This window comes from Mytilus galloprovincialis, chromosome 12, assembly GCF_965363235.1.
Source record: "Mytilus galloprovincialis chromosome 12, xbMytGall1.hap1.1, whole genome shotgun sequence".
Lineage (NCBI taxonomy): Eukaryota > Metazoa > Mollusca > Bivalvia > Mytilida > Mytilidae > Mytilus > Mytilus galloprovincialis.
The window spans coordinates 74,745,564-74,772,570 of record NC_134849.1 but is presented as its reverse complement, the minus strand read 5'-3'; the positions used below and the strand labels follow the sequence as shown (position 1 = coordinate 74,772,570).

Sequence of the window (27,007 nt, the reverse complement as noted above, 5' to 3'; positions counted from 1 at the left end):
AGCATGACTGTAGCAGCCCCTTCTTATGGTAGACGGTGGGGCCCATATACAAAGTTCTGAATCCGCCACTGGTTAAAATTCAAAGGAGATCACTTACATTAAGTTTAATACCAAATCGAAATATCATGGAAAAATGGAATTATGGACAAATGTAAAGAAGTCTACTACCCCTTTTGACCTATTACGTTATATACCATTGATAATTATCTAGATCTCTTAAGGAATGCTTTGTATAAAAGACCTATTTATATGTTTTTTTCACTTACCACTGGTACCTTGGGCCATTCCAGTTAATATCTGATAATGGGGGATGGATGGTCCTTTCTGGGGGGTGTAAAATTTATACATCTTAGGGGTGAAATTTTGGGTTTTTTTTCATCTGACAGGTACACTTTTACCTAACAATTTCTGAGGGGTCTTGCAACAGTAAATAATTAAATATAATTACATCTTAAGGGTTACAAAAAATACCTATTTCATATCTTAGGGGTGCTTTGGAATGTAGACAGTTTCGTATTATGCATTACCTGGTATTGGATTTAAAATTCTGATGGGTACATTCCTTGCAGTAAAAATTCTGATAGGTCAATTTTTCCCATGAAAGCCCATCCACCCAATATAAACAGAAACTCTACATCTGATAGGTCTTAATTTATAGATCTGATAGGTAGTTTTTCATGATGTTTTTTTCTGATAGGTATGAACAAAAATCTCCCCATCCGTCCCCACCTGTCAGAAATTAACTGGAATGGCCCCTTGTCTAATGGGTGGTAACACACAAGATCTTAGGAATGTATATATACAAGACCTATTTATATCTTTTTCACTATTCACTGGTACCTTGTTTCAATGGGTGGTAACACACAAAATCTTAGGAATGCCTGTATACAAGACCTATTTATATCTTTTTCCACTTGCCACTGGCGTCTTGTAATTACGGGTGGCAACGAAAAAGATCTGGGGAATGCCTGTATACAAGTTCTATTTATATCTTTTTTCACTTGTCACTGGTGTCTTTTAATTACGGGTGGCAACACAAATGATCTATGGAATGCATGTATACAAGTCCTATTTATATATGTTTCACTTACCACTGGTGCCTTGTCTAAATGGATAGTAACAAACAAGGTCTATGGATTGTCCTTTATAAAAGACCTATGTATATATTTGACACTTACCACTGGTATCTTGTCCTTATGTGTGGCAACAAACAAGATCTTAGGGATGCCAACATACACCACTTTACAATAGGTCAGGATTGAGTTTACCCAGTGCAGTAAGAAGACTGAAAGTAGAATAAAACTAAATTACAATATGTGATATAAGGCCAGGATTTTTTAATTTGTTGGTTAATCGCTGTACCGACTTTGCAGATGTCCAGAATAAAAATAAAATTGACTTTTCATGCTTTTCTATTCCCGCCGACCCTAACAAATGCATTATCCCTGAAAAATAATTAAAATATTCTTTTTTTATGAAATGAAATGCATTAATCACTATAAAAATTGATAACACTTTCTGTTGTGAAAAAATAAAACTTCCAGTTTATGTTTCTAAAAATAGACAAAACAATTATAACTGACCTTGAAATGTCGTTTGCGCAAATAATTTTTGGGAACGAAACCTGTGTTTAAAACCAATTACACAATAAGTTTGTTTCCCTTATTTGTCATCAGTCCGTTAGATGCATCATCTCATATAAATAGACTTGTCCAAATGTGGACAGGTGGAAGACATCAAGTTAAAGTACTGAATATAAACAAATCATTTGGAATTTTCTTGTTTCATAGATAATAAAAAAAATATTGTCATTTGGATAAAAAACGGGAATGCATGACAACAGATTAACTGTACATTCTCGATTTTCAAGTGGACGAGTCTATTACGTTTTTAACACGTGTTCGTACGACGTCTTTACATTTTTTTTCTTTATCAGTTTTCTTGCTTGAAGATAATTATTCAACAAGTTTTCTGGAATTAACTAAGGGCTACGCGAATCTGTTTTTCTTAATTGTGAAATGACGATTTAATTTCGTCTTTGTCCATGCACCCCCTTTTTTTCTGGGAAATTATTAGACAATGTCATGCGATGTTTATGACAGGCTTTGCTGAACAATAATATTTCATCGAACTAAAATTTAAGAAATGATGACAAAATAGCATAATAAACATAATGTTAGCAAGGTGAAATATATATTTATTTTGCATATTTTTCGTTTTTGAAAGAAATTTTTTTTTCTTTTTTTTCCCGACCGACCAACCCGACTTTTTCATGGGGAAAATCCGTAAACCAACAAAATAAAAAAACCATGGCCTAAGTTGTATACCTGTTATATAATAACGTTACTTTTAATTATTTATAACATGTGCTCAGTTTTGAAAACTAGAGGCTCTAAAAGAGCCTGTGTTTGCTCACCTTGGTATATGTGAATTAAACAAAGGAAGCAGACAGTTCATGACAAAATTGTGTTTAGGTGATTGTGATGTGTTTGTACATCTTACTTTACTGAACATTCTTGCTGCTTACAATTATCTCTATCTATAATGAACTTGTCCGTGTAGTTTCAGTTGAAAATGTTAGTAAAAATTTACAAATTTTATGAAAATTGTTAAAAATTGATTATATAGGACAATAACTTCTTAGGGGGTCAATTGACCATTTTGGTCATTTTGACTTATTTTTTAGTCTTAAATTGCTGTTCATTATTGCTGTTAACAGTTTATCTCCATCTTTAATAATATTCAAGATAATAACCAAAAACAGTAAAATTTCCTTAAAATTACCAATTTAGGGGCAGCAACCCAACAATGGGTTGTCTGATTCATCTGAAAATTTCAGGGCAGATATATCTTGACCTGATAAACAATTTAACCCCAGTCAGATTTGCTCTAAATGCTTTGGTTTTTGAGTTATAAGCCAAAAACTGCATTTTACCCCTATGTTCTATTTTTAGCCGTAGTGGCCATCTTAGTTGGTTTGCCTGGTCACAAAACACAATTTTTAAACTAGATAGCCTAATAATGATTCTGGCTATATTTTGTAAAATTTGGCCCAGTAGTTTCAGAGGAGAAGATTTTTGTAAAAGTTAACTAAGATTTACGAAAAATGGTTAAAAATTGACTATAAAGGTTAATAACTCCTAAAGGGGTCAACTGACCATTTTGGTCATGTTGAATTATTTGTAAATCTTACTTTGCTGTTTATAGTTTATCTCCATCTATAATAATATTCAAGATAATAACCAAAAACAGTAAAATGTCCTTAAAATTACCAATTTAGGGGCAGCAACCCAACAACAGGTTGTCGGATTCATCTGAAAATTTCAGGGCAGATAGATCTTGACCTGATAAACAATTTAACCCAGTCAGATTTGCTCTAAATGCTTTGGTTTTTGAGTTATAAGCCAAAAACTGCATTTTACCCCTGTGTTCTATTTTTAGCCATGGCGGCCATCTTGGTTGGTTGGCCGGGTCAAAAAACACAAATTTTAAACTAGATACATCAATGATGATTGTGGCCAAGTTTGGTTTAATTTGGCCCAGTAGTTTCAGAGGAGAAGATTTTTGTAAAAGTTAGCGACGGATGCCGGACGACAGACGACGGACGCCAAGTGATGAGAAAAGCTCCGTGAGCTAAAAAGGTGGCAATCAAAAAATAGAAGTTCAATAAGAGAATACAAATATCACGTTCCAAAATAAAATGAAAAAGACAAACAGCAGTCAAAAGTAAAATCACAAAAAAACAAACACGTCACACGAACACCATCAACAACTGGACTAGTGTTCTCCTACGTGGATGATAAGCTTGTCCTTATTTTACATGGATATGTCAAATCTCAATAAACAAAGATGAGTTGTGCATGTGGATGCATATTTTTTCAACTGCTTACAATCACCATAAAAAGTGAAAACATGAAAAAAATAGTCTGCCCCAGAATGTAATATGATATTTTAAAGCAATTTAATGAGTCTTAAGTAGACGAAACGCGCGTCTGGCGCAAATATAAAAAATCATCCTGGTTTCTATGATGAGTTTAAGTATATATGTTGACAAACAAGACAAGTATAAAAATAGAGATTTCATAATTTTAATTAACATAAATTACCTGCTGGGGTTGGTGTCATGTGCTGCCCTGGAAAACACAGAACATCAGGGACTTCTTCATTCAATTCTTTACTTCCATCAAAAACTACTAGAAACAACGCTCTGAAAGTCATGAATGTCTGGTGTGTTGTATAATAGACATACTGTCCACCAAAGTCCCAGAAGATGAGTCGGCCAACTTTCATTTTATATTTCCCACTTTTGAGGACTTTCTCCATTCTCTTTCTTATTTCCTTTTTGGTCATTTTGGTCGTCATTTTCTTCTTCATTTGCTGTCTTTTAGACTCACTGGAGGACATCTGTAGTGACAAAGATTGGGATGCTTGTGGCTGTGTAGTGGGTTCATCTGAGAGGTTCACAGGGAAATCTGTTGACCTGGTGGCTTCAGACTTCTGAGACTGAGTATCTTCTTTATTTGGACTATCAACAGGTTTTGCATCCAATTCAGGTTTTTTTTGTGTTTTTGTTTGTTTATTTTCATCTTCTTCTTCAGAGGTCATTAATACTTTATTATAAACAACATCCAAGGCATTATAAGTTGCTGTATAAATAAACAACAAATAACTGATGTTATCTATTATACAATGTTATATGTATATTCTATATGTATATTCTATATGTATATTCTATATGTATATATGCAAATAGATAAACTTTGGTGTGAATAGCTAAATTAATACCGACATCCACTTTATTGTAAATTTGGTGGATAGTTGTCTTATTTTGCCTTATTGATATATTAAAACGGTATACAATTCAGATTTAACTTTAATAACACGTAGAATCAATACAGGGATGACTTAGTCTACGTTATAGTCATCTGAGACTATTATACTAAGGGGACTGGAAACCGTTACACCATGACCCACATAATAAGACTGACACTAAATCTGAGACTATCATACTAAGGGGACTGGAAACCGTTACACCATGACCCACATAATAAGACTGACACTAAATCTGAGACTATCATACTAAGGGGACTGGAAACCGTTACACCATGACCCACATAATAAGACTGACACTAAATCTGAGACTATCATACTAAGGGGACTGGAAACCGTTACACCATGACCCACATAATAAGACTGACACTAAATCTGAGACTATCATACTAAGGGGACTGGAAACCGTTACACCATGACCCACATAATAAGACTGACACTAAATCTGAGACTATCATACTAAGGGGACTGGAAACCGTTACACCATGACCCACATAATAAGACTGACACTAAATCTGAGACTATCATACTAAGGGGACTGGAAACCGTTACACCATGACCCACATAATAAGACTGACACTAAATCTGAGACTATCATACTAAGGGGACTGGAAACCGTTACACCATGACCCACATAATAAGACTGACACTAAATCTGAGACTATCATACTAAGGGGACTGGAAACCGTTACACCATGACCCACATAATAAGACTGACACTAAATCTGAGACTATCATACTAAGGGGACTGGAAACCGTTACACCATGACCCACATAATAAGACTGACACTAAATCTGAGACTATCATACTAAGGGGACTGGAAACCGTTACACCATGACCCACATAATAAGACTGACACTAAATCTGAGACTATCATACTAAGGGGACTGGAAACCGTTACACCATGACCCACATAATAAGACTGACACTAAATCTGAGACTATCATACTAAGGGGACTGGAAACCGTTACACCATGACCCACATAATAAGACTGACACTAAATCTGAGACTATCATACTAAGGGGACTGGAAACCGTTACACCATGACCCACATAATAAGACTGACACTAAATCTGAGACTATCATACTAAGGGGACTGGAAACCGTTACACCATGACCCACATAATAAGACTGACACTAAATCTGAGACTATCATACTAAGGGGACTGGAAACTGTTACACCATGACCCACATAATAAGACTGACACTAAATCTGAGACTATCATACTAAAGGGACTGGAAACTGTTACACCATGACCCACATAATAAGACTGACACTAAATCTGAGACTATCATACTAAGGGGACTGGAAACTGTTACACCATGACCCACATAATAAGACTGACACTAAATCTGAGACTATCATACTAAAGGGACTGGAAACCGTTACACCATGACCCACATAATAAGACTGACACTAAATCTGAGACTATCATACTAAGGGGACTGGAAACCGTTACACCATGACCCACATAATAAGACTGACACTAAATCTGACACTATCATACTAAGGGGACTGGAAACTGTTACACCATGACCCACATAATAAGACTGACACTAAATCTGAGACTATCATACTAAGGGGACTGGAAACCGTTACACCATGACCCACATAATAAGACTGACACTAAATCTGAGACTATCATACTAAGGGGACTGGAAACCGTTACACCATGACCCACATAATAAGACTGACACTAAATCTGAGACTATTATACTAAAGGGACTGGAAACCGTTACACCATGACCCACATAATAAGACTGACACTAAATCTGAGACTATCATACTAAGGGGACTGGAAACCGTTACACCATGACCCACATAATAAGACTGACACTAAATCTGAGACTATCATACTAAGGGGACTGGAAACCGTTACACCATGACCCACATAATAAGACTGACACTAAATCTGAGACTATTATACTAAAGGGACTGGAAACCGTTACACCATGACCCACATAATAAGACTGACACTAAATCTGAGACTATCATACTAAGGGGACTGGAAACCGTTACACCATGACCCACATAATAAGACTGACACTAAATCTGAGACTATCATACTAAGGGGACTGGAAACCGTTACACCATGACCCACATAATAAGACTGACACTAAATCTGAGACTATCATACTAAGGGGACTGGAAACCGTTACACCATGACCCACATAATAAGACTGACACTAAATCTGAGACTATCATACTAAAGGGACTGGAAACCGTTACACCATGACCCACATAATAAGACTGACACTAAATCTGAGACTATCATACTAAGGGGACTGGAAACCGTTACACCATGACCCACATAATAAGACTGACACTAAATCTGAGACTATCATACTAAGGGGACTGGAAACCGTTACACCATGACCCACATAATAAGACTGACACTAAATCTGAGACTATCATACTAAGGGGACTGGAAACCGTTACACCATGACCCACATAATAAGACTGACACTAAATCTGAGACTATCATACTAAGGGGACTGGAAACCGTTACACCATGACCCACATAATAAGACTGACACTAAATCTGAGACTATCATACTAAGGGGACTGGAAACCGTTACACCATGACCCACATAATAAGACTGACACTAAATCTGAGACTATCATACTAAGGGGACTGGAAACCGTTACACCATGACCCACATAATAAGACTGACACTAAATCTGAGACTATCATACTAAGGGGACTGGAAACTGTTACACCATGACCCACATAATAAGACTGACACTAAATCTGAGACTATCATACTAAAGGGACTGGAAACTGTTACACCATGACCCACATAATAAGACTGACACTAAATCTGAGACTATCATACTAAGGGGACTGGAAACTGTTACACCATGACCCACATAATAAGACTGACACTAAATCTGAGACTATCATACTAAAGGGACTGGAAACCGTTACACCATGACCCACATAATAAGACTGACACTAAATCTGAGACTATCATACTAAGGGGACTGGAAACCGTTACACCATGACCCACATAATAAGACTGACACTAAATCTGACACTATCATACTAAGGGGACTGGAAACTGTTACACCATGACCCACATAATAAGACTGACACTAAATCTGAGACTATCATACTAAGGGGACTGGAAACCGTTACACCATGACCCACATAATAAGACTGACACTAAATCTGAGACTATCATACTAAGGGGACTGGAAACCGTTACACCATGACCCACATAATAAGACTGACACTAAATCTGAGACTATTATACTAAAGGGACTGGAAACCGTTACACCATGACCCACATAATAAGACTGACACTAAATCTGAGACTATCATACTAAGGGGACTGGAAACCGTTACACCATGACCCACATAATAAGACTGACACTAAATCTGAGACTATCATACTAAGGGGACTGGAAACCGTTACACCATGACCCACATAATAAGACTGACACTAAATCTGAGACTATTATACTAAAGGGACTGGAAACCGTTACACCATGACCCACATAATAAGACTGACACTAAATCTGAGACTATCATACTAAGGGGACTGGAAACCGTTACACCATGACCCACATAATAAGACTGACACTAAATCTGAGACTATCATACTAAGGGGACTGGAAACCGTTACACCATGACCCACATAATAAGACTGACACTAAATCTGAGACTATCATACTAAGGGGACTGGAAACCGTTACACCATGACCCACATAATAAGACTGACACTAAATCTGACACTATCATACTAAGGGGACTGGAAACCGTTACACCATGACCCACATAATAAGACTGACACTAAATCTGAGACTATTATACTAAAGGGACTGGAAACCGTTACACCATGACCCACATAATAAGACTGACACTAAATCTGAGACTATCATACTAAGGGGACTGGAAACCATTACACCATGACCCACATAATAAGACTGACACTAAATCTGACACTATCATACTAAGGGGACTGGAAACCGTTACACCATGACCCACATAATAAGACTGACACTAAATCTGAGACTATCATACTAAGGGGACTGGAAACCGTTACACCATGACCCACATAATGAGACTGACACAAAATCTGGGACTATTTTACTAAGGGGACTGGAAACAGTTACACCATGACCCACATAAGACTGACACTAAATCTGAGACTATTATACTAAAGGGACTGGAAACCGTTACACCATGACCCACATAATAAGACTGACACTAAATCTGAGACTATTATACTAAAGGGACTGGAAACCGTTACACCATGACCCACATAATAAGACTGACACTAAATCTGAGACTATCATACTAAGGGGACTGGAAACCGTTACACCATGACCCACATAATAAGACTGACACTAAATCTGACACTATCATACTAAGGGGACTGGAAACCGTTACACCATGACCCACATAATAAGACTGACACTAAATCTGAGACTATCATACTAAGGGGACTGGAAACCGTTACACCATGACCCACATAATAAGACTGACACTAAATCTGACACTATCATACTAAGGGGACTGGAAACCGTTACACCATGACCCACATAATAAGACTGACACTAAATCTGAGACTATTATACTAAAGGGACTGGAAACCGTTACACCATGACCCACATAATAAGACTGACACTAAATCTGAGACTATCATACTAAGGGGACTGGAAACCGTTACACCATGACCCACATAATAAGACTGACACTAAATCTGACACTATCATACTAAGGGGACTGGAAACCGTTACACCATGACCCACATAATAAGACTGACACTAAATCTGAGACTATCATACTAAGGGGACTGGAAACCGTTACACCATGACCCACATAATGAGACTGACACAAAATCTGGGACTATTTTACTAAGGGGACTGGAAACAGTTACACCATGACCCACATAAGACTGACACTAAATCTGAGACTATTATACTAAGGAGACTGGAAACTGTTACACCATGACCCACATAATAAGACTGACACCAAATCTGGGACTATTATATTAAGAGGACTGGAAACCGTTACACCATGACCCACATGATAAGACTGACACTAAATCTGACACTATTATACTAAGGGGGCTGGAAACTGTTACACCATGACCCACATAATAAGACTGACATTAAATCTGAGACTATTATACTAAGGGAACTGGAAACTGTTACACCATGACCCACATAATAAGACTGACACCAAATCTGGGACTATTATACTAAGGGGACTGGAAACCATTACACCATGACCCAATTGATAAGACTGACACTAAATCCGACACTATTATACTAAGGGGACTGGAAACCGTTACACCATGACCCACATAATAAGACTGACACTAAATCTGACACTATTATACTAAGGGGACTGGAAACCGTTACAACATGACCCACATAATAAGACTGACACTAAATCTGGGACTATTATACTAAGGGGACTGGAAACTGTTACACCATGACCCACATAATAAGACTGACATTAAATCTGAGACTATTATACTAAGGGGACTGGAAACCGTTACACCATGACCCACATGATAAGACTGACACTAAATCTGACACTATTATACTAAGGGGACTGGAAACCGTTACACCATGACCCACATAATAAGACTGACACTAAATCTGACACTATTATACTAAGGGGACTGGAAACCGTTACACCATGACCCACATAATAAGACTGACACTAAATCTGACACTATTATACTAAGGGGACTGGAAACCGTTACACCATGACCCACATAATAAGACTGACACCAAATCTGGGACTATTATACTAAGGGGACTGGAAACCATTACACCATGACCCAATTGATAAGACTGACACTAAATCCGACACTATTATACTAAGGGGACTGGAAACCGTTACACCATGACCCACATAATAAGACTGACACTAAATCTGACACTATTATACTAAGGGGACTGGAAACCGTTACACCATGACCCACATAATAAGACTGACACTAAATCTGGGACTATTATACTAAGGGGACTGGAAACTGTTACACCATGACCCACATAATAAGACTGACATTAAATCTGAGACTATTATACTAAGGGGACTGGAAACTGTTACACCATGACCCACATAATAAGACTGACACCAAATCTGGGACTATTATACTAAGGGGACTGGAAACCGTTACACCATGACCCACATGATAAGACTGACACTAAATCTGACACTATTATACTAAGGGGACTGGAAACCGTTACACCATGACCCACATAATAAGACTGACACTATTATACTAAGGGGACTGGAAACCGTTACACCATGACCCACATGATAAGACTGACACTAAATCTGGGACTATTATACTAAGGGGACTGGAAACCGTTACACCATGACCCACATAATAAGACTGACACTAAATCTGAGACTATTATACTAAGGGGACTGGAAACCGTTACACCATGACCCACATAATAAGACTGACACTTAATCTGAGACTATTATACTAAGGGGACTGGAAACCGTTACACCATGACCCACATAATAAGACTGACACTAAATCTGAGACTATTATACTAAGGGGACTGGAAACCGTTACACCATGACCCACATAATAAGACTGACACTTAATCTGAGACTATTATACTAAGGGGACTGGAAACCGTTACACCATGACCCACATAATAAGACTGACACTAAATCTGAGACTATTATACTAAGGGGACTGGAAACCGTTACACCATGACCCACATGATAAGACTAACACTAAATCTGACATTATTATACTTAGGGGACTGGAAACCGTTACACCATGACCCACATAATAAGACTGACACTAAATCTGAGACTATTATACTAAGGGGACTGGAAACTGTTACACCATGACCCACATAATAAGACTGACACCAAATCTGGGACTATTATACTAAGGGGACTGGAAACCGTTACACCATGACCCACATAATAAGACTGACACTAAATCTGACACTATTATACTAAGGGGACTGGAAACCGTTACACCATGACCCACATAATAAGACTGACACTAAATCTGGGACTATTATACTAAGGGGACTGGAAACTGTTACACCATGACCCACATAATAAGACTGACACTAAATCTGAGACTATTATACTAAGGAGACTGGAAACTGTTACACCATGACCCACATAATAAGACTGACACCAAATCTGGGACTATTATACTAAGGGGACTGGAAACCGTTACACCATGACCCACATAATAAGACTGACACTAAATCTGACACTATTATACTAAGGGGACTGGAAACCGTTACACCATGACCCACATAATAAGACTGACACTAAATCTGGGACTATTATACTAAGGGGACTGGAAACTGTTACACCATGACCCACATAATAAGACTGACACTTAATCTGAGACTATTATACTAAGGGGACTGGAAACTGTAACACCATGACCCACATAATAAGACTGACACTAAATCTGAGACTATTATACTAAGGGGACTGGAAACCGTTACACCAACGAGTGTAATAATACTCAACATCACGTCGTAAGAACGAGACTTTACCTGCAACTTTATCAATACGCCATATGATTTTGACAGTGACAGCGTGCCGTGGTCTTTTAGTTTTAATTTCGGTAATTTGTTTTTTGTTTTTATAGTTATTCGAATGATAATCCCTAATGTAAACATGATTACTATAATCATGATAATGATAAAATATATCTCGATCTTTGACAGTTGTTATTAATCACCAAATCCCACCTTAAAGGGAAACTTCGCAAAAAAATCAAAAATTGATATTATGTTCATTCTGTATCAAAATGCTCAAATTCATAGATATTAAAGTTTTATTCCGCTAGATAAGCGATCACCATCAATTTTAAATTTAGAGTATCAATTCTCTGCGATCCGCCATTTTGTCTTCTTTCCCCATTAATAAAAACGATATGTCTATTAACCACAAAGAAACAAAACTACAGTAACCGATGTAGTCGTAATTGCGTGTCGATATCTTGTCAATCGTACGGTTGTTTTATCCGACTAACTAACTTGATACGAAAAATATTCTTACTTTTTTTTAAATTACCATGGTCTGTTGTTTTTAAACTGTTGATATTGGAATTAGGTGAAAAGTCAAAGTTGAAATCATAAATAAGTGTTCCGTGATAATTATTTTCGAAAATCTAATTTGTTCATAATTCTTTAAAGTAATAAACAAATATATTTTGATCTTCCCTCATCTGATCACCAGCATGGCTACAGGTATTACTTCCAAAGGTATTGTGAGGGGTGTGAGGTGAAACGTCCAGGTACTTAAGCGATTTCCTGTCAGGCTTGCAAGTTCATGCATAGTTTCACTTCTGCAGGTATTGATCAGTGTACACGGCTGATAACTTATAACTTATAACTTTCCATTTTGAACTATCAGATGAATAATATACAATTCTGTCTTACTTGTCATTACTAAACTCATACGCTTGTTTATAAATAACATTTCTGGTGTAAAGAATATAATTCATAAACATATAAATAATACCCAAAAAATAAGATTTGATGAAATTAAAATCTATTTAAATATTTTTTCCAAGGGTGAATTTGGGAAAATGTAATATATAGTCATTGTCAATAGTGAAGGACAGATTGGAACAGACCAGAAATATTGATTTAAAAAAATGTACGCACTTGCCGACGATTCGTTTATACGACTGGATAGAAAGTTACGGAACTATAGCGCAATTTAAAATATATACATGTATACATTGGGTAGCAATAAACAGTTAGGAAAAAATATTAAAATTTGCCCTTATAGATTTTACCATCCCCTTTTCATTGCTTTCTTGCAATATCAAGCTTACTGTTTGTGTCATATATGTGCATATGTATGTAATCAGAATCTTCCATAGATTTTATATCCAGTATATACAATGGTAAAATATAATTTCTTTTGGGTGTATCCATGGCAACAATCTGCATTTATTTGTTATAAAATATTGCAAAAAGGGGGGAAAAGATGTCACATATTTCCCCCAAATTTGGCTAAAAGTAGAATTTCAATCGCTTGAAGTAATACCTTTTCTGAAACTGTGTACATACATCATTCAGCAAATCCAATGAAAATCATATGTCTTTCGTCTCATTTTTTTGTAAAATTGCGTCAAAAAGTTCGTGTAGAAAAAAAGTGTTTGCAAACATTATATTAATTTCTGGACCGATAGCCGGTCTAGCTATGAAAATACGGATTGTCAAACAGAAAATAGCCCATAAAACATGTAAAAAATAATCTTGATGCTCTTATAAACCACCTTTGAAGGCTAAGTTAGCACTCAGCTTTCTAAAAATGAATTTTATTTCACAACAACTTTCCTATTTGAAAAATCCACCGGGGCCAAAATGCGAAACTAAACTCCTAACTGTGTATTGCTACCTTGAACATAAGAAAAAAACATATATTTTGAATAAATAGGGGTAAAAGTGTTGTAAATAGACTAGTCCACGTATGCCAACAGTATGTAATCATCGAATGTCGATAGACTATTGTATACCAGAAGAAGAAGAGAACCAATTTGATTTAAATACAGGTCGATGTATAACTTTTGCTTTGGTTCATTGATTGCTGTGGACCTAGTAAAATCACAGATTTATATTTCAATAAGATTGTTCTGGAACAAAGGAAGTAATTCGTCATCACAATTGTTATATATGCCACTGGACGATTACTAATTATCCCCAGGGAATGTGAATATTTTGCTGGGAAACTTTTGAGTATCAAAGTTTCAAATTAATTTCGGGATTTTTTTTCTTTCTTGGTATTCAATAACAGAAAAAAGAATAAATTACTTGTTCGCTAAATAGGGGTATTCTTGTCAGATAAAAGACTTAAGAAATAATTGGATAAAAGACTTTTAGTTATATTGAAAAAATAGGGAAAAATGACATTAAATTGGTTCTGTCTTTTTTTTAAACATCGTTAAAAAGATGTGTGTCTATTAGGTGAACGCCACAAGAACCCTGTAATACTAGTACGAGAGTATAGCATGTAAACATTCCTTCTCAATAATATGGTTGTATTGGAAATCTTTTCATACAGATTGACAACTCATTGTCCGATATGCATGTAATATTTGCCACATGACGCCCATAGTTCTTTCTACCATCATCATCTTATTCTGTGATATTGCTGTAAACATCGATGGTTCACACCCAAACAAAATGGGAGTAATGGACCTTCAGAGCTTCTCCGTGTTATACACTTGTGAAATATATAGACGAAATTTCTGTATTGAAATGAATCTACATCTCACAAACAGGATTTTCAAATAACGATTGTGAGTAATCACCTTACAAACCAATATAAACGTATGGCAAGATATAACCATGAAGGAATTTAGTTTTTGTCAGACGCAAGAACTCATCACTATATATATCATAAACGTATACGTATATATATGCATACAGTTTCAAATATTAAGAACAAGCGGTCGATGTCGATAGTCTGTTTTCTAACTGTTCAGAGTTAGACATGTCACTTGTTCATTCTTGGAAGCCTTCATATTCCCCGTCTAACGATGGGAACTCTTTCTGATTGTGTTGACTATAAATGCTTGTATGGTAATTCTGTCGTTTATCTGTACAAGCGGTTGCATTTCCTCTCCTTTCCCAACAAACAAACGAACAAAACGCCACTAGTCTGATTTCTCTGGAGCTCATCCTCAATGGCTCTTATACGTCAGGAAACTTACATGTATACTAATAATGATTGTTTCAAGAACAATGATGTATGGACGAACTATTATAAATTCGTCAATATCAGTTATGCATGACTAAAATATAACTTTTATTACAACTACTATATTACTTATTTGGATTAATGACGGCTATCATGTTCAACATTGCACAAATATTATCATAGAATTTTAAAAAAAATCCTCAAAAATCCTCAAAAGAAATAATGCCTTAGCTTAGATAATTGATATTCTTTTCACAAAAAGTTCGTGTAAATGATTGTCAAATGAATTTGATTATGTAAGAATAAAATGTTAAAAAGAAACTAAAAAAAAATCATGCATGTTGTATGTTGTATTTTTTTGTCAATTAAAAACTTTAAAATTGCAATAGTTTTATTAGCATTTAAACACAGCCAGATTTGAATACAAGTTAAGAAATTCCGGTAAAGTCAATGATATCAAACAGATGTACAATGGTATATCAAATTGGGTAATATTGCATTTAGTTTTTATAAAAGATTAAAACTACTATTTTTTGCTTCATATTTGAATCTTTACGTCAATTGCCGCTAAGAAAGTAATCAAAATTGTTTCCTTTTATTTTTATACACTTTCTGAATTACGAATCTGAATTTTATTTTCAATTAATTTACACAATTTAATTATTGTATCTTTATTCTCATCGTGTATTAAATCTTAGTGTATTAACATCGTGACAGCATACTCTTTCTAATCCTTTCTGTTTATCCTTTCCAAATAACAACATTTATACCTGTGTACGCTTGAACTCACACCTGCGGCTAAATAGCTACAAGGTAAACGAATTGACCTCAAGCCGAGAAATATACAGTGACCTTTACAAAATAATATACACACTCTGCTCACACATTAGTTGCATTGAAATGATTATAAAAACAATAACGGTAAATAGAACTGAAATATTTTCAGTTCAATATCAGTAAAAATGTTCAATAAATATTTTATGAAAAAAATCTCAACAATAATCAATTAAATTTGTTCAAAAACATTTACTAGAGATAATTTTATAGGAGTTTAATTCAATCAATACAAAACGGTATATGCATATTCATTTTCGTTCATTCTTATATTGTGGTTAATAACTTCGACCATTCGTCAGCTGTGCGCTTTTAATTACGTATATTGTCGATAAGCTATAAGAGTTAAACAGATTTTATTTTTTCCCAGAATTCAATAAATCGGGCTAATACGTCACGACCCACTCGAGAATTCAACCAAAAAAGTTACAAATACTTGATTTTCTCTGTTATTAGAAGGAATATAAATTTAAAACTTTGCAAATGTGTTTTTTATGTTAAGATGAACATAATTAGATGATAAGTTAAAAATCGCGGAATTTCCCTTTAAGTGTAAAAAATGACATTTAAAGGTTGAATTTTTCAGGATGATAATAGTGTGGGGACAATGTGCAAAAAATGAGATTGATAAAACCATATGCAGAACTGAAATAAATTATACTGTTCCTATAAAATTGCCTACTGCTTTTTATATGTGCAATAATTTTATTAAAATCTGTTTTCTTTTTTTAAATAATGGTCTTCAGGTGGCATTGGCATAATGACTTCGTAAAAATATGTAAAATAGGTTCCACAATCAGAACTACAAAAAGTAGGCCCGTTCACAGCGGCTTTTTTGTTGTTGCTATCATATTGAAAATTAGGTGTAAACACGAAGTTAATAAGAAAAGTTCAAAACAATGTGGCTATAGACCCAGATAACTTTTGTTATAGGAATTAATAATGAACTGAAATTGCCAACATTTATTTTATTGCACACTTATCGTTCTTATTAGGATTAATTATGATTTGTTAATCTTCGACCAGAGACATATATACATGTCTCTGCCTTCGACTCATAGCGGTCAAGTAAAGTGCCGGCATTTCGACTATATTTGTTTTATTTTCAACACTAATATATTGACTACTTATTAATAATTTTTCGTAAACAATAAGAAAAATATTTATCTTTCAAAACTACTTCGACGATTAAGTTAGAATAAAGAAGAACTTAGAAAATAGTCCCAGTTTTGATCAGCATTAGTTTATCCCTGTGTAAAAACATTTATTTCAAGCAAGGATTTCTATACAAATCCTTGTTTCAAGTAAATGTATTTCATCTGTTAAAATAATTTTATTATTCAATGACATATATTTTCATTGTTTGCATCTAATTATATATATTTTTTATTTCAAATCCACTAATTTTAAAGGTATTCGATATTCTGATTCGTTCGCCAAAATTTATTGTTCACATGTACCGAAGGCTGATTAACCACGTGACACGATTAGCTGTCAATCAAAACAAAAAATCAATACTCCACTATTGGCACAATGAAATCTCCACAGATCGATCAATTTCCAGTCCGATAGTATAATAGTCCCAGACTAAATTACCTACTTATTAAATAAAGCCCCCCGTTATTAAACTATTACTATTCATCTTCTAACGTTTGTCAAAAAATAAAAAAAAACATAATCAATTTTAATTGTCAAATAATTTTCTATTAATTAAGTTGCTAAAAAGGCAACCTCTTTCTCTAAAATAAATAATTCAATAAATTTAGACAAAAAGAAATCCCTGTAAAGCGCTCTAGTAAGTAGGGCTTCAAGATGCTAAACAAAAATCCATCACTATAAGAAGAACTATAGTATGTCAAATGATTTGATATTCAGTTTGTTAATGTCTATTTTCATTATCTGCCAGGCATGCCAGGTGTAAATTTAGTTTCTAAATATTTACCTACCAAAATGTATGAAAAATAGAAATTTTATACTGTCAATTGATTCAGAACCTTCGTGACCACAAACCCCACTCCCTCATTGTCATTAGGCAAACACTGAACCTTCCTCAGGTATAAATATATGTATGTATTTGTGTATTCTTACCTGGATCAATCATGATCCAACTTCTGGTCTCAATATCAAGGCCACAGCGACCTTCTATGAGCGAAATGCCATCAGTGGGTTGTCTCCCTTCTGGAACATTATCCCCAACTAAAAGCTTGACCAGACTTGATTTTCCAACGGCGAACTGGCCGGTAACCATGCAGCGCATGTCAAATGATTCATAGCTTCCACTGCCAAGCAACTTGTCCAACATTGCAGATCGGACTGAATCTGAAAATATTTTTTTCCAAATGGTCAATAATTGATGTATTTCTGATGATGTTTCAAGAAATCTCTGCTTTCACCTTATAAATAGTGACTAAATAGTATTATTCGTCAGGAATCATGGATATTCTTATTTCCATCCCGCATTTAAGTTAAACAGTTGCTAGCTTAAGGGAAATAACTCAAATTTTCTGACAGTTTTGATGAAATGTAATTTTTTTACTTTTTGACTGTCAGATGTAAAGCATACTTACATTCCAATAAGACTTTTGTATCTATATTGTTTCTATCAAAGTATTGCCTAAAATTTCTATAGATATAAGAAGATGTGGTATGAGTGCCAATGAGACAACTCTCAATCAAAGTCAAAATTTAAAAAAAAAATGTAAACCATTATCAGGTCAAAGTACGGTCTTCAACGCGGAGACTTGGCTAACACCAAACAGCAAGCTATAAAGGGCCCCAAATATTACAAGTGTAAAACCATTCAAACGGGAAAACCAACGGTCTAATTTATATAAACTAGAGGAACGGTCTAATTTATATAAACTAGAGGCTCTCAAGAGCCTGTGTCGCTCACCTTGGTCTATGTGCATATTAACAATGGACACAGATAAATTCATGACAAAATGGTGTTTTGGTGATGGTAATGTGTTTGTAGATCTTTCTTTACTGAACATTCTTGTTGCTACAATTATCTCTATCTATAATGAACTTGGCCAAGTAATTACAGTGGAAAATATGTCCTAAAAATTTACAAAAATTAACAAAAATTAACAAAAATTAATGAAAATTGTTAACAATTGACTATAAAGGGCAATAACTCCTTAAGGGGTCAATTGACAATTTTGGTCATGTTGACTTATTTGTAGATCTTATTTTGCTGAACATTATTGCTGTTTACAGTTTATCTCTATCTATAATTAAAGAACCTTAGTGAGCACGCTCACATACCCCACGTCCCCACATTGTCATTGGAGATATTAAATAAGTATAAGAAAAAAAAATTGTATAAAAAAAAATACTGAATAATAATTTCCTGTCAATATACACATCTGCATAGTATGTCCTTATTATCTACAAAATGTCATGAAATTTTGTTGTGTGTTTTCAGAGGAGTTGAGATGACAAACTGTTGCAGAAGTACATTGAAGCAAATAAGTTCAAAGGGGCATAACTCCTAGAAAAAAAATTGAATCGTAATTTCCTGTTGATATGCACATCTACATAGTATGTCCTTATTATCTTCAAAGTTTCATGAAATTCTGTTGTGTGGTTTCAGAGGAGTTGAGATGACAAACTGTTGAAGTAGTACCTTAAAGCAAATAAGTTCAAAGAGGTGTAACTCCGAGAAAAAAAATTGAATCGTGATTTCCTGTCGATATGCACATCTACATAGTATGTCCTTATTATCTGAAAAGGTTTCATGAAATTCTTTGATGTAGTTTCTGAGGAGTTGCGATGACAAACTGTTGCAGTAGTACATTAAAGTAAATAAGTTCAAAGGGGCGTAACTCCTAGAAAAAAATTGAATCGTAATTTCCTGTCGATATGCACATTTACATAGTATGTCCTTATTATCTGAAAAGGTTTCATGAAATTCTGTTGTCTGGTTTGAGAGGAGTTGCGATGACAAACTATTGCAGTAGTACATTGAAGCAAATAAGTTTAAAGGAGCGTAACTCCTAGAAAAAAAATTGAATCGTAATTTCCTGTCGATATGCACATCTACATAGTATGTCCTTATTATCTGAAAAGGTTTCGTGAAATTCTGTTGTGTGGTTTGAGAGGAGTTGCGATGACAAGAAACAGGACTGACGGACGGACGGAAGGACGGACTGACGGACGGACGGGTCAAAAACATTATACCCTCCGCAACTTCGTTGCGTGGGGTATAATAATATTCAAGATAATAACCAAAATCTGCAAAATTTCCTTAAAATTACTAATTCGGGGGCAGCAACCCAACAACAGGTTGTCCGAGTTGTCTGAAAATTTCAGGGCAGATAGATCTTGACCTGATTTACAATTTATTCCATGTCAGATTTGCTCTAAATGCTTTGGTTTCAGAGATATAAGCCAAAATCTACATTTCACCCCTATGTTCTATTTTTAGCCATGGTGGCTATCTTGGTTGGTTGGCCGGGTCACGCCACACATTTTTTAAACTAGATACCCCAATAATGATTGTGATTAAGTTTGGTTAAATTTGGCCCAGTAGTTTCAGGGGAGAAGATTTTTGTAAAAGATAACAAAAATTTACGAAAAATTGGTCAAAATTGACTCTAAAGGGCAATAACTCCTTAAGGGGTAAACTGATAATTTTGGTCATGTTGATTTATTTGTAGATCTTACTTTGCTGAACATTATTGCTGTTTACAGTTTTTCTCTTTCTATAATAATATTCAAGATAATAACCAAAATCTGCAAAATTTCCTTCAAATTGCTTATTTCGGGGCAGCAACCCAACAACCGGTTGTCCGATTCATTTGAAAGTTTCAGGGCAGATGGATTTTCACTTGATGAACAATTTTATACATGTCAGATTTGCTCTAAATGCTTTGGTTTCAGAGATATAAGCCAAAATCTACATTTCACCCCTATGTTCTATTTTTAGCCATGGCGGCCATCTTGGTTGGTTGGCCGGGTCACGCCACACATTTTTTAAACTAGATACCCCAAAGATGATTGTGGCCAAGTTTGGATTAATTTGGCCCAGTAGTTTCAGAGGAGAAGATTTTTGTAATAGACTACTAAGATTTACGAAAAATGGTTAAAAATTGACTATAAAGGGCAATAACTCCTAAAGGGGTCAACTGACCATTTCGGTCATGTTGACTTATTTGTAAACCTTACTTTGCTGAACATCATTGCTGTTTACAGTTTATCTCTATCTATAATAATATTCAAGATAATAGCCCAAAAACTGTATAATTTCCTTACAATTGCCAATTACAGGGCAGCAACCCAACAACCGGTTGTCCAATTCGTCTGAAAATTTGAGGGCAGATAAATCTTGACCTGATAAACAATTTTACCCCTGTCAGATTTGCTCTAAATGCTTTGGTTTCAGAGTTATAAGCCAAAAACTACATTTTACCCCTATGTTCTATTTTTAGCCATGGCGGCCATCTTGGTTGGTTGGCCGGGTCACGCCACACATTCTTTAAACTAGATACCCCAATGATGATTGTGGCCAAGTTTGGTTTAATTTGGCCCAATAGTTTCAGAGAAGATTTTTGTAAAAGCTAACGACGACGGACGACGACGATGCCAGACGCAAAGTGATGAGAAAAGCTCACTTGGCCCTTCAGGCCAGGTGAGCTAAAAAACGAGAAACGAGAAACACTTAGAAACCACATCAACAAACGACAACTACTGAACATCAGAGTCCTGACTTAGGACAGGTGCAAACAATTGCAGCGGGTTAAATGTTTTAATGGTACCAAACCTTCCCCTAATCTGAAACAATAGTGAAACATCACAACATAGAAAAACACACTATAACATATCAATTGAAATGGCTTAACTCAATCAAAGGACAAATTAACATGATCCAACATACACTGAACAAATAAATTTGATCTTTGATACAATGCAAATATAAAATCAATAAAATATACCGCTGTGAAATGTTAAACAATCTTAGAAAAACAACAATCAGCTAGAACAATAATATGCACCATTTGCATTTGTACACATGTAAATGAAATTAATTGTGTAGTTAGGTATACATGTACAATTCAAACGGAGAAAGGAAATAATTTTACAAAATAAATAATTTTGATGTTCATAGTACATGTAGTATGAAGAAGTGAAAATTTATAGTAATAAATAATTTTATTGTAATAAAATATTATATAAAATGTCAAAATTTGTAGACAATTCTTTTACAAAACGTCTTCATTTATAATAAAATGCTCCCAGCAGGGCGCAGCTTGATACGACCACAGAGGTCGAACTCTGAACAGTTGAGGCAAGTATGGACACAACATTCAAGCTTGATACAGCTCTGAATTTGGATTGTGATTAAATATTTGACACAGCATAGGTTTCTGACACAGAATAAATGTGGTCAAATTGAACTGATAAATTTACCTATTTAATATGGTCCAATATCCAAAATCTATATACATGGTTAGACTCAGCATATCAAAGAATCCCAAGAATTCAATTTTTGATGAAATCAAACAAAGTTTAATTTTGGACCCTTTTGACCTCAATGTGGACCAATTTGATAAAGGGGCCCAAAAATAAAAAATCTAAATACATTGTTAGATTTAGCATATCAAAGAACCCCATCAATTCACCTTTTGTTGAAATCAAACAAAATTAAATTTTGGACCATTTGGACCTCAATGTGTAATAATTTAAAAACGGGGCCCAAAATCCAATAACTTAATACACTGTTAGAGTCAGCATTTTAAAGAACACCAAGAATTCAAGAATAAACCCTATTGAAATTGGTCAAGAAATAAGCAATTTATACAATAACATTAACGGTACCAATTTTTCTGCACCAGATGCGCATTTCGACAAATAATGTCTATTCAGTGATGCTCGTGGCCAAAATATGTAAAATCCAAAGCTTATATAAAAGATGTAGAGCTATAATCCAAAAGTTCCAAAAAAGTATAGCCAAATCCGTGAAAATTATCAGAGCTTTGCATGAGGGAGATACATTCCTTAATTTATAATATTTTTTAACATTTTGTAACAGTCAACAGCAAATTTAATAACACAAAAAATCCGTATTTTCATGCCAGTACCGGAGTACTGGCTACTGGGCTGGTGATACCCTCGGGGACTAACAGTCCACCAGCAGAGGCATCGACCCAGTGGTAGTAATAACATTAACGGTACCAATTTTTCTGCACCAGATGCGCATTTCGACAAATAATGTCTCTTCAGTACAAAGTATTAGAAAAGTATTGTTTTTGGCACCTAATTCCTAAACAAACAGCCATAACCCAGAAAATCAATTTCAACCTTCCTTTCTTGCTATGGAACCCTGTGGTACAATTTCAGAAAGATCCATACACTTACACACAAGTTATTGTCTGGAAACTACAAAAATGCTTATTTGGGCCCCTTTCTAGGCCCCTAATTCCTAAAAAGTTGAGACCATAACCCCCAAAATCAATCCCAACCTTCCTTTAGAGGTTATAAACCTTGTGTTAAAATTTTATTGATTTCTATTTACTTATACTTAAGTTATCATCCAGATCCATCTGTCTTCGGATGACGTTGACGACGAAGTGATACTGCAATATACGACCAAAATTTTTTTTAATTTTTTGCGGTCGTATAAAATCAGCATAATCAAACATCTTTTTCAATATGTAATATTCAGTAAAATCTATATATAAATTGAGAATGGAAATGGGGAATATATCAAAGAGACAACACCCCGACCAAAGAGCAGATAACAGCTGAAGGCCAACAATGGGTTTTCAACGCGGCGAGAAAATCCTGAAAATCCAGAAAAATTATTATATATAAATGTACAATATAATTACATCCTTTCGTAAGTTTTATGGACGCCATCTCAAGTGGGTTGACCATTATGGACTATCAGTTTCACAGATGATAGCAGATATGTTTCTAATGTCGTAACAACAATCCCATCCCTTTTCCAAAATGTGACCTACCGAATTAAGACGTATTACTGGGTATGTACTTACATGAGCAACATAATGGATGACACATGTGGAGCAGTCTACTTACCCTTTGTAGAGGCCTGCCATCCCCTTTTCCAGAATGTGACCTACCGAATTAGACGTATTACTGGGTATGTACTTACATGAGCAACATAATGGATGCCACATGTGGAGCAGTCTACTTATCCTTTGTAGAGGCCTGCCATCCCCTTTTCTAGAATGTGACCTACCGAATTAGATGTATTACCGGGTATGTACTTACATGAGCAACATAATGGATGCCACATGTGGAGCAGTGTACTTACCCTTTCGGAGCACCTGAGATCATCACCCCCAGTTTTGAGTGGGTTTCGTTTTGCTCAATGTTGCTCAGTCTTTAGTTTTCTATGTTGTGTCTGTTTGTCTGTTTGTCCTTTTCTTTTTTAGCCATGGCGTTGTCATTTTGTTTTCGACTTATGATTTGAATGTCTCTCTGGAATCTTTCGCCTCTCTTGTCAACATGTTTCCATTGTAGATAATTAATATCTAATTATTTAAATATTAAGTAGATAATTAATATCTAATTATTTAAATAGTAATTGTATCTCCCTTTCATTACTCCACTGAACATATCCAAGCTTAAATTCTAAGTAACCAATAGTTTAGATTTTAATTTAAACACTGCTTTGTAAAACAAATATAAATAAATAGCTGTGCCATGAGGGCATGATACGCCCATTGCTTTTTCAAAGAATGAAGTATCATAATTCCGCAAAGTCATATCAGAAATTTATTGAAAAAAACTAAAGGGAGGTTATTGTAATATATAATTATATTATATACCAGTCACCAAAGTTTCATGAACACTGCTCAAATCACTTTTGAGTTTTGTCCAAAAACTGGAAAAACACCAATTTTTAATGAATATAACCCCACAACTTGGAAACGTAAAATATAACATTAATAAAAATCAAAAGGAAGCTCACGCCAAAAGATATAAACACTTCACCAAAGTTTCCTGTAAACTGCTCAAAGCATTTTTGAATTATTGTTCAAAAACTGGAAATCCGTCTTTTTTAATGAATAAAACCCCATAATTTGGAAACGTAAAATCTAACATTTATAAAAATAAAATTGAGCTCATGTCAATAGATATATACAGTTCACCAAAGTTTCATGAAAACTGCTCAAAGCGTTTTTAAGTTATTGTTCAACATGTTGACGACGAAGAGACGGATGGACGGACAACGGTATTCCACCAACGGAGACCAAAATTATGTAGGGAAAAATGAAATCGTAAATATTCCCCCCTAATGGAAGGTTTATCTCCCTTCGCCTAATTTTCATAATTAAACTGGTTTATCCAACACACACTTAATAATAATGAAACTACATCTATCTTGCAAACATCATGCAGTGTTTAAAAGAAACTTGAAAACAAAGTGGAGATGTTATCTGACATGTTAGGCCAGTGTGTTCTTAAGCAGCAGTTGAAACCAGAACAAATAGAAAGGTTCAAAGTGTTATTAGAAACAATCGTATAGTATTGGCATTGAAGATGGGAACCATTTTTCTGAAAGAGTTGATTTGAAAAATTCAGAAAAAATTTATTAAATTATGACAAGTGCTTTGGAAGGGTAAGCATATTTTTATTTTTTTACTAAATTGAATTTTCAATTACCTTCTAAGAATAAAGGACCTTTTACTATTTTTGGTGAAAGGTCCATGACCTTCTATTGCCTAAAGTAAATATGAACCCCAGTATCGGGACACCCCTTTGATGAACTGATTTCTATTGAAATGTTTATTGAATGTATTAATGTTGACCTTCTCATTTGACCTGGTGACCTACAAATATATAGGAATCCTCTGCTCACTATATTTACACATGTTAATCTAATAAAAATGAAATAATGTTAAGAAAATACCTTCCATTTTCGGTCCTGCAGTAACACTTGAGGATTTCTCTGACATAACTGTCTGAAAAAGGAGAAATATGCACTGTGAGGTAGTTTTTTACTTTGCATGCTGATTTTTGTCTAATTTAAGTGTTTTCTTTTACATATAATCTCAAAAACAACAATAAAAAGATAAAAAATTGTAAACAGCAAAAAAGACCAAATATACTAGATCTTCAAAAAAGTCTATATAGCCAAAAATTTTATTACACATCTTATACTAATTATATCACTGAAATAATGATATTTGGCTAATTTTTCAAGTGTTTGTCCATTTAAAATCTCATTAACTATAACAGATAGGTAGAAACTGTAAACAACAAGAATGTGTCCCCAGTACACGAATGCCCCACTCGCACTATCATTTTCTATGTTCAGTGGACCGTGAAATTGGGGTAAACCCTCTAATTTGGCATTAAAATTTAAAAGATCATATCATAGGGAACATGTATACTAAGTTTCAAGTCGATTGGACTTCAACTTCATCAAAAACTACCTTGACCAAAAACTTTAACCTGAAGCGGGAAAGACGGACGAACGGACGAACGAAGGAACGAACAGACGGACGGACGCACAGACCAGAACACATAATGCCCCTCTACTATCGTAGGTGGGGCATAAAAATAAAAGACGAATGTGTCCGAGGACACTGGTTCTTTATCATTGTGTATGAGTTTCATAAAATATACAATTTTGCAAGTTAAACAGGTGATAACTCTAGAACAGTTAGTGTCTCACTGCCCCAATTCCAACTC

At 35.0% G+C, this 27,007-nt stretch overlaps 1 protein-coding gene across 3 annotated transcripts in view; it reads right to left on the bottom strand.

The window, feature by feature from the left end:
- Positions 1-27,007, bottom strand: part of LOC143054825 (uncharacterized) — a 141,071-nt gene that overhangs the window by 23,640 nt on the left and 90,424 nt on the right. For all 3 annotated transcript variants that reach the window (XM_076227874.1, XM_076227876.1, XM_076227875.1), the window contains 4 exons: positions 26,223-26,274; positions 18,431-18,661; positions 4,107-4,646; positions 1,179-1,285 (listed from right to left, as the gene is read on the bottom strand). In XM_076227874.1, the coding sequence (XP_076083989.1) occupies positions 1,179-1,285; positions 4,107-4,646; positions 18,431-18,661; positions 26,223-26,274 (930 nt within the window). The remainder of the gene's footprint in view (positions 1-1,178; positions 1,286-4,106; positions 4,647-18,430; positions 18,662-26,222; positions 26,275-27,007) is intronic.